Source organism: Alosa pseudoharengus, unplaced genomic scaffold, assembly GCF_046254945.1.
Source record: "Alosa pseudoharengus isolate Yale_2024_CS ecotype anadromous, Long Island Sound unplaced genomic scaffold, YU_APseudo_1.1 YU_APseudo_1.1_scf_19, whole genome shotgun sequence".
In the NCBI taxonomy this organism is placed as follows: domain Eukaryota; kingdom Metazoa; phylum Chordata; class Actinopteri; order Clupeiformes; family Clupeidae; genus Alosa; species Alosa pseudoharengus.
Window position 1 is genome coordinate 5,554,532 of NW_027468657.1, and position 10,000 is coordinate 5,564,531.

Consider the following 10,000-nt stretch of genomic DNA (forward strand, 5'->3'; position numbering starts at 1 on the left):
GAGAGATGAGATACACTTGGGAGAAAGAATAAATGAAAGGCTGAGAAAAGAGAGTGAAGGAAGGAGAGAGCAAGAGAGATACAATGATAAAAAAGAAAACAAAGCTATGAGAGAAATAATGACAGGATGAGAAAGATAGACTGAAAGAAAAAAAAGAGGAAATGAGAGAGAATAAACAGAAAAAAAGCCAGAGGAAAAGGAGAGAATGGCTGTGGGTCTTAATTAATGAGCCCTTACACTGGAGTGGACGTGGCTAATCTGGTTTAATCTGAGACGGCTAATCTGGTTTAATCTGAGACGGATCTGGCAATTTACCTCTCCTCTTCCTCTCCATCTCCCAGAGAAGAGAGGGTGGTGGAGGGGGTGCGTAGTGAGGAAGGAGGAGGAAGTAGAGGGTGTGGGGGTAAGGAGGAGAAGGAGGAGGAGGAGGAGGGTGTGGGGGTAAGGAGGAGAAGGAGGAGGAGGAGGAGGGTGTGGGGGTAAGGAGGAGAAGGAGGAGGAGGAGGAGGAGGGAGGGAGGGAGAGAGACGGAGGGAAAGAAAAGCGAAAACATCAATAAATAGCCATCAGTTGGGACTAATTTATGACTTCCTCAGTGCAGTTAGCAGCCCAGAGAGGACACGGATGGAGAGCTGTCTCAGCTGGGCCACTACATCTCCCTCTCTCTCCCTCTCTCTCTCTCTCTCTCTCTCTCTCTCCCTCTCTCTCTCTCTCTGTCCTCCTCCTCCTCTTTCTCTCCTTTGCTTTCAGTCTCCCCCTCACACCCTGCCTCTCTCTTTCCTTCCCTCTTTTTCTCCCCCTCACTCTCACCGTCCATCTCTCTTGTTCCCCCTCTCGCTCTTTCCCCCTCCTCCTCCTCACTCACTCTCTCTCTCCTTCACTTTCCCTCCTTCTCTGTCCATCTCTCTCCCTCTCTCTCTCTCTCTCTCTCTCTCTCTCTCTCCTTCACTTTCCCTCCTTCTCTGTCCATCTCTCCCTCTCTCTCCCTCTCTCTCTCTCTCTCTCTCTCTCTTCTCCTCCAGCTGCAGCTATCCCAGGCCCTGGGCCCCGGGGCTGGGGTGAGACAGCGCCAGAGAGGCTCCTGCACTGCTGGAAGAAGATACATGTGTAGAGGCTCTCTTCCCTGCCTTTCACAGATGAACCCCACAACATGTGTACTGTCAAAAGCCAATCAAAAGCCAATCAAAAGAACACATATACAGTCACAATCTCTGATGTTCACGTTTTAGTCAATCCCTTCATATCGTTATTGTAGAAATGTCAAGCATCAGACTAAGGGAAAAGATCTCCTTCGATCTAATCCTGTTCAAACGACTGAGCTTTTCAGGTCTTTAGTGCAGTTCAGCAACTAACCAACTCTCCAAAAAGGCATCAACACTTACTGTAACTTTGAGGTACAACCATGCAAACTTCACATGAATAGCAATGACACAAACTAATCTACTCAGAATAAACAGAAAGGTTACTAGAATCAATGAATCTGTACACGTGTAAAAACAACAGGATCTCTAACTCAGCGAGCAGCGTGTGCATTGATCTGAGGAGCATACAGTACATGTTAATGGGGACCTGCAGAGAAGGAAGTGCTTGTTCTGCAGTAATGGCTGGCAAAGGGGCCAATGAATCACTCAGTACACAGAGGGAAGCGTAGAGCATTCAGACAGAAGTGCAGATAGAACACAGGTATGCTTTGCACCCAGAAACGCACCCGCTCGTGGCTTTCATGTTGTGTAAGGCAATCTAAGCCTTCCTCCATCTGCCCGCAAGCGGTTTGGGGGTTTGGGGGAAATGGAGGGGTTTGGGGGGGGGGGGGGGGGGGGGGGCAGGCTGAGGAGTGAGCTGCGTCCGGGGGTGCCAATAAATCAGGAACCACCCCCCTCAGAACTAACGGCTGCATGGATAGACGGCCCAAATTCCTGGGGGTTGGAGGCTGGGTGTGGGGGGGGGATTAATGCACCAGGCTGTACTCTGCTATGTATTCTATCCAACTCTACTTTCAGTTATCTACTCACAGTCACAGTCAGGAATGATCAGCGATAGAGAGATGAGGGAGAAGAAGTAGAGGAAGCAGAGGAAGAAAGGAGAAGGAAGAGGAGAGGATATGTTATGAAATAAATGGAATGATGATTTCATTTACAGACTAAAGGAGACAGGGGGATAGGGGAAGAGGATGAGGAGGGGGGTGTTGTTATGAAACAGACTGAATGAGGAAGTACATCATCAAGAAAAAGAAGAAGAAGAAACATTGTCAAAGAAATAAGAGAAAGAAGCACCACAGAAAAGGTTGCAAAACATGGCATGACGTTCACATGTTAGACCCTACCCATGACACACGTAATCCACTCGCCGGTCCCGTATCCCCTTCCCAGCGCCTTTTGCTCTCCTCGCGCTTGCGCCAAATATGAGGTACAGACCTACGCGCGGGCTAGCCGCCGTCACTCGGCTCTCCCCGTGAGCACTGCCCTTTACCCGAACAGCAGCATAACAAGACCGCGGCCCTGAACACACACCAACTTAACACCAACAAGTACCCAAGTTATCCTGTAGGTCAAAAAACGAATCATATCTACTAAATCACGAATCAAACTAAAAATATTATTCTTCATATTATTAATCAACTCAATATGTGCAATAATTATATTGTCTTAAATAGCTTGAGCTTAATTGGTCTATACAACGATTTTAAAAGTGATAAGCATTTGTCCACAGAGAACACATCGCATGAGCTGTGAAGGCCTGCGTCTGCACATAGGCTAGTAGGCTACTGGAAATGTAACTTCGGGGTGACGGGGTCGGACGTGTTTCAGGCTATATGTAAGTGAGTATGCGTTACGCGCATCTATAAGTCAAACACAGTGTCAAACTCTTAATGACCTCGGCCATATCTCTTCACCTTGTTATCTGATAGCCAGTCGCTTCAGTTATGATCCAAAGGTCTTGTTCATACGCAAAGGGTGAAAGCAAGTGCCACGACCATATACTACTACGTAGTCGGATTGCCCTTGTGAACGACCAATTCGTGTTTTCAAAAAAGAATGAACATGAAGTTCACATCAGCTGTCAAAGTAGATTTTTTTTACTGCGCGCCCTTAAATGACAGATATCGAACTCACCTAGCTTAGTGCAGTTGTCAGTTGTCAATTATGATTTTAATTAGATTAATAACATGCTCGAGCTAACCTCAATAAATTGATGTTGTAATAAAAAATAAATACAAATACATCACTTGCGCACAAGACATAGTTTTCAATTTACTCATTATCATCAACACATTTCTAAAGCGCATTTTACTTATTTACGTCTGAAGACATAATATATATCATAAACCACAATAGGAAAAGATTATCTCAAAACGGAAATGTACATACATAAGTTTACATAATTGAATAAGTGGACAGCAGATGTTGATGTAGGCCTATTGTGGAGTTTTATAAATGACATAAATGACAAGCACAGAGAGTGTAGGCTCCTTATCACCCATCTGACCGTGGCGAAAGTGGTAAATATTATCTTTGCCCTAAATTGTGCGGGAATGAAGAAAATAACGCGGCTGATAACGATAACCTTGCTAAATTACAGCAATTAGGCCTATCCTTGGTAAGTTACAGCAATTATCTGCTGAACAAGCAATGTGTCATATAATTTCTGACATGTACAACAGCTCAAAACACAAAAAGGAAGGGAGAAACTCCACATACTACTTCAATTATAAATGTGTAAAGACTAAATGTATCATTGATCAACAAATAAACTTTCTATTCTTGTAATTTGGATACAGTATGTAAATCATTAGTCTTGCGTGAGTATACTGTGAAGACTAAGTACTGAGGCACAAGACAAAACTTTTGCGCTCCAATATAAAGTCCCGGGATTTAATGATGCAAGTAATTTCGGATCTTATCTCTTACTAATCTATATACGATGTCACATTTTGGACCATTAGAATATTCAATCTTATAGAAGATACAATTTGTGTGCTGGATTTTTTTAAAATGATGGTCAGACTGCTCAGCGAAATAACGGACCATCTAAATATGACAGGAGGAGTTTGAAGTCTAGTCACAACCAACGATGCCCCCATCGATATGATCTTGTAAGACACGAGTTTTACATCAAAAACATTTCAGACACACTCATGCAGCAAACTTTCGAATCCAACAACGCATTCAGACTGCAGGAAAAGTTGTTGCGCACAAATTCGCGTAGTACAACGGCGTTACTTTTTTCTCAACAAACCTTAGTGTACTTGATCTCCGGGTTGGGGACGGGAGAGGGCATCAAATGGAGCGATGCCATCAGAGCTGCCGCGTCCGTCTTCACTTCTGCAGGGAGTTCAACTTTACTAGAAGTCATCTCGCCGTTAGTGTCGCGCCTCGGGTCGAAGTCTGATGTCTTTTTTCAACCGGTTACTGATTGGGACTTTGAAATCCTTCCTGTATTTATAACCAGGTGTCGGAGTCAGTCCATTTTTATTGGGCAGAGAATAGGTCCGTCCTCCTGATACAATTAAAATAAAGCATTTACATAGAGGACTTGGACGGAGGGCGGGGGGAGGGTGAAGCCTTCTATACACACCCCTTCAGAAGAAAAAGAAAAACAAAAGAAGATGTTTTTCACACTTCATAACTTATCCAAGAAGCTCCTTAAAACAGTTTAATAAAGAAACAAGCTTTGTAATAAGAGAATTCACTTGACATTATTCGGAGACGGATTAAAAAGTGATTCACTGAGATATCACTCTCTTGGATCAGGAACTGTGTGTGCGGAGTAGCAGGCCACCCCGGCAGGCAGCGAAGCGTGGTTTGGCGTGTTGGGGCCTCATTACGAGAGAATTAACACCTAAGCGAAAGGCTAATTCTGTTGAGCGACTCGTAAATCAAAACATGGCTGAAGCTCGGTCCGCGTATATTATATAACCTATCACAATACCAGACATTACACTGAAAATTAAGCGTGCACGAGAGAGACAGTTATTTACAGGTGAAGCTTGTTTCCGCTCTATATTTCAGTGGCAACGCAAATGCACAAATAATAATTAATATAAATATTAGACTATGTTTCCTGTTGAAAATAATGTCCCCACTCTTCGAGTCACAATTATTCAATTGCATAGTTTAGTCAGCATGAGAAAGCTCTATAGCATGTCTACTGTCTTTTGAAATTAAGTGGCCTAGTTAATGGTACCGTTTTAAAGCTTTGGAATGTCTGCGCCATCGTTTCATTCAACACTCTTGAGTGCAGTATTCCATGAGTGTGAATTTAACTTGGCAGAAGTCCGTTTGCTACGCATTTCACAAAGTGGCCTAAATGTTCTTGGGAAATCAGGATGTTATTTAACTGCTGACATCAAGCGCTCGCACCTTGTGTGCTTGTTTCGTAACGATTGCCCGTTGCGATGGGTGTCGCTTAGCATTTACCTTAGAACTTACAATAAACATCACAGACATGTAAGCCGGTGCGTCTAACATCCATGCTATCTTTACGTTGGACTATACACTCCACGGCAATATATTTCAGTAGACAGGATGTAGTAGCATATTTTTGTTTATAGTGTGTCGGTTTTTTGTTTTTTTTTGTTGGTGAACAAGTTAAGTAAATAATCATTGTCACACTCACTTCACCATGCCCAAACTGCACACAAATTCTGCAGCTGCAGGTCAATTGCATTGTTGCTGTTTTATGTCCACTTGCATCTGTAGGCCTATTGTGGATGTCCATGCAAATGGCGTCAAGACCTTTAAACCAACAATCAAAAGAGAACACGAAGACGCAATAAGTAAATAGCATGTGATGTAAACATAACTGGCTATGTCTGTGTGGCCTGCCAGTAGCCTAAATTATATGTTTTCTTTTAGGTAGGGCTTGTTACGCGTTGAACTTGTTATGCATGCACATTCACACCCGCGATGTAACGCAGTACATAATGGCCTACGAGTCTTATCAGTGTGTTGACAAACTGCACGAGTTTCCTGATATTGTAGATTCTGGTTGCTGACGGCTATCTCTAGCTGTAGAGTAGGCGAGCAGGGATAAGGGGGTAAATTGAACAAAACGAATAACACACAACAAACATTAAAAGTAGGCCTGAGTAAATACGCAGGCTGTAGGCAACATGTAAAAGCCATGTGTGTAGAAGCCTTGAGCTCGGAGTAACTCCATGCCTATTCAAAAGCGTTAAGTGTGCTCGCTATGTGAGTCTTTGCCATGATAATAAAGCGGACGAGGTGTTTTAATTTGTGAACACCCCACTGAGGCGCTTCATATCCGTCAGCGCACCTCTTTCTTCGCAGCATGGGCGGCCGCTTGACAGCGCCTTCTTCACATCAAAGACGACACCCCCGAAAAAGTGACATTGATGAACGCAAGGATAACATTTCACACCTGTCGTCTTCTCCCGATCCGTTCCGTGAGGCTCACTGGCCCACCGCTTGAGGAGGCCAAGAAGTGTCAGAGCAAGGTCTATTTCCTATACACTGTGCGCCCCCTACTGGATAAAAAACACAGACACAAATTCCACCTTCTCTCCGACGATGAATGAAGACAACCTCTCGTCGCTGCGACAGCTTGAGGTATACAGTAGCCTATGTATTGTAGGCTATATACTATTTAAACTACATATCCTTCGATAACACTGAAACACACCCAAATGTCCCATTATTAAAAATGCCTCACACACAATTTAAGAGCAGTCAAATAGGGATATTATGAGCGCTATGGGACGGGACGGCTCAGTGTCACATGACACGTGGTGCTTAAAAGCTGTGCGGTCACAGAAAGGAGACTCCACATGCCGGAGTTTGCGCTCAGGCCTAACAGCCTAATGTCCAGAAGAGGGCGCCATTTTCGGGAGTTAAAACAGGACCTTTGGCTCTCGGTATACCACTGGCTTTTTAATCAATAGCCCACTATTTTTAAACACTAACACTAACACAACAACATGACGAATCAAAAACTAACCTATCATATGCAAACTAAATACATTTCCTCAAGTAAAGGCGAAGATGTCACTCATCTTCTGCTAGTTTCTCAAACAGATTCTGCTGCGCGTAAAAGCGCAACGAAAAAATACAACACAAAAAACACTCAGAACCTAAGTCACCTGCCAACCACTTCTACTCATCTAAAATTGACTCACTCTGTACAATGCAATCATTCGAGGGAGGGGGGGGGGGGGGGGGTTATATGTGGAGGGAGTGAAAAAGATTAACGGGACATGTCAGTCTAGTGGGCATAACGCAAGCACTGTAAGCAGAGGTTGGCAGGCTTATTTGCGTCGCGGCTTCTGAGGAGGGCAAAGCCAAGCGCTCGTCATTTGTCTGTCGTGATAGGAGTGAGAAATTATCTGTCTGCCGAAAAAGATGGAGGGAAACAAAAGAACTATGAGGGAGCGATGCGCCCTGAGGAAAGACATCATCAAAGAGTTTTTGGCGGAATTTCTTGGAACGTTCATCTTAATAGTGAGTACCCCTGTTTCTAATAAGCACGGAAGCCAGCGGGACAGGAGAAGACATCTGCTCTGTCGAGGGAGTTGAGAGGACACCCTGACAGATGATTCATATTAATGACATTATCTTTATTCTGACAAATATGCTTTGCACATTTTTTTAACAACCGTTAAAGACTACTACTTAGGTTATTTTGACAGTTTTATTAATTGTTAATTTGACAGGCTATTGAAGCAGAAGTAAATCTTAAAATGTGACAGTTTCTTGTTTAATATATTTTTTTAAAGAAATCCTATTAATGACCGTCGCTAACGCATGACAGCAGCCCGCACTTTTGTGACTTAAATGAGATTATTCATTTTTAGTCTTTGATCACAGAGGGAGGCCGTTATCATTATGCTGCTTCCATTAGCATGAAAACTTCCATAAGACTGGTCCTCATATGTGGTTTACAGACCATTGAATCCCATTGCTTCCTGGGACAACAGCATATCTGCATATATATGGCACAAATTCCCAATGAGGGTTTTCTCCAGTTACTCAGTGTGTCCATGCAGTGTGTGCTTTGGCTAAGTGTAGTGGATGGTCTTAAATGGAGCATGAGATTAGGAGTAATGAATAAATAAATACAGTCTATATATATATATATCTTTGAAATAAAACCTTTATTCCACGTTTTTTGGTATTGTGGCTTTTGAAAATACATCATGCTAAATATTTCAGCTATGTTCTCGAGAATGTATTTGAAGAGAGCCGTGGGAAGTCACTTTACATCTGTAAAAGCATCGGCTTGTCACAAATGAAAATTGATTTCTTCTATATTCTCCACCTCTCCCTCATTTTCCTCACGTTTTTTCTCCGTTTTCTCCACATGACCATGCGTTTGTGTAAATACAGTATACGCGCGTAAGCAAACATTTGATGGTGCGTGTGTTGAGTTGCGCGTGTGCCCGCTGAAGACCGTTATTTTTCAGCGGTGCCTCCTTCCGATGGTGTGTTGATTGCTCTTAAATGTTGATTGCAATGCTAGTTGAGAAGGCTGAAGTCTGGAGCGCTGGTGTGTTTCAGGTGGCTGTTCACGGGCCAAGCGATGCCTTTGATCCAGATCACTGTGTGATCGGAGGTGAAGTTTAGGAACAAGAAAGCCTTGACCAACATCCGTATTAGAGACCCGAGTTGATGACAGACTGATGATCACTCTGATCACAAATTCCACACTCTCTCCACCACACACCCCATCTTTCTCTCTCTCTCTCCCTCTCTCTTATCATGCTATTTCCCATCTCTTTTCCCTCTCCTAGCCTTCCTGACATCCATGCCTCTCTGTCTCTCTGTCCTTCTGTTCCCTCCATCTCCTTCTTTCACTCACCCCTCTCTACCTTCTCCCTCTCTCCCGCCATTCTTCTTAGAGAATGGAAGCCTCATGACTGAAGCTTTATGTTTTCACATGCTGTGAGAATGTGTGATAATGTGTAATGGTGGAATGAAGGAGTTTTAAATCTCTCTCACTTGTGCCCTCCCCCTGCCTCTCTCTTTCACACACACACTCTCCCTCACACCCCCCCTTGTTTCTCCTTCTCCACCCCTCTCTCCCCCCTTCTCTCCCCCTTCTCTCTCTCTCCCCCTTCTCTCCCTCTCTCCATCGCCCCCCCTCCCTTGCCCCCCCCTTCTCTCTCTCTGACCGTCTGTGCCCCCCTCCTCCTCCTCCTCCTCCTCCTCCCCCCTGCAGCTCTTCGGCTGTGGTTCGGTGGCCCAGACGGTGTTGAGTCGGGGGGCGCTGGGGGAGCCCCTCACCATCCACATCGGCTTCACGCTGGGGGTCATGCTGGCCGTTTACGTGGCTGGGGGAGTGTCAGGTAAACACACGCGCGCACGCACACATACACACACACACACACATGCACACACAAACACACACACACACACACACACACGCACACACACACACGCACACACACACACACACACACACGCGCACACACACACACACACGCACACACACGCACACGCACACACACACACACACGCACACACACGCACACGCACACACACTCAGACACACACACACACACACACACACACGCACACACACACACATAGACATTCAGGCAGGCAGGTACGCAGGCACGCACGCATGCACAACAACACACACATGCACACACACACACACACACACACACACATTCAGGCACGCATGCACAACACACACACACACACACACACACACATACAGAGAGTGAGTTAGAAGAGGACACATAAGTATAGTATATATAAGTATAGTATAAGTATAAGTATATATACTCTTTTGATCCCGTGAGGGAAATCTGGTCTCTGCATTTATCCCAATCCGTGAATTAGTGAAACACACTCAGCACACAGTGAACACACAGTGAGGTGAAGCACACACTAATCCCGGCGCAGTGAGCTGCCTGCAACAACAGCGGCGCTCGGGGAGCAGTGAGGGGTTAGGTGCCTTGCTCAAGGGCACTTCAGCCGTGGCCCACTGGTCGGGGTTCGAAGTGGTAACCAGTAGGCCACGGCTGCGAAATGATCTT

At 44.8% G+C, this 10,000-nt stretch overlaps 1 protein-coding gene across 2 annotated transcripts in view; it reads left to right on the plus strand.

The window, feature by feature from the left end:
• Positions 1–7,358: 7,358 nt before the first annotated feature.
• Positions 7,359–10,000, plus strand: part of aqp9b (aquaporin 9b) — a 25,880-nt gene continuing 23,238 nt past the window's right edge. For both annotated transcript variants that reach the window (XM_076292827.1, XM_076292828.1), the window contains exons 1-2: positions 7,359–7,457; positions 9,175–9,301. In XM_076292827.1, coding sequence (XP_076148942.1) covers positions 7,359–7,457; positions 9,175–9,301 — 226 coding nt within the window. The remainder of the gene's footprint in view (positions 7,458–9,174; positions 9,302–10,000) is intronic.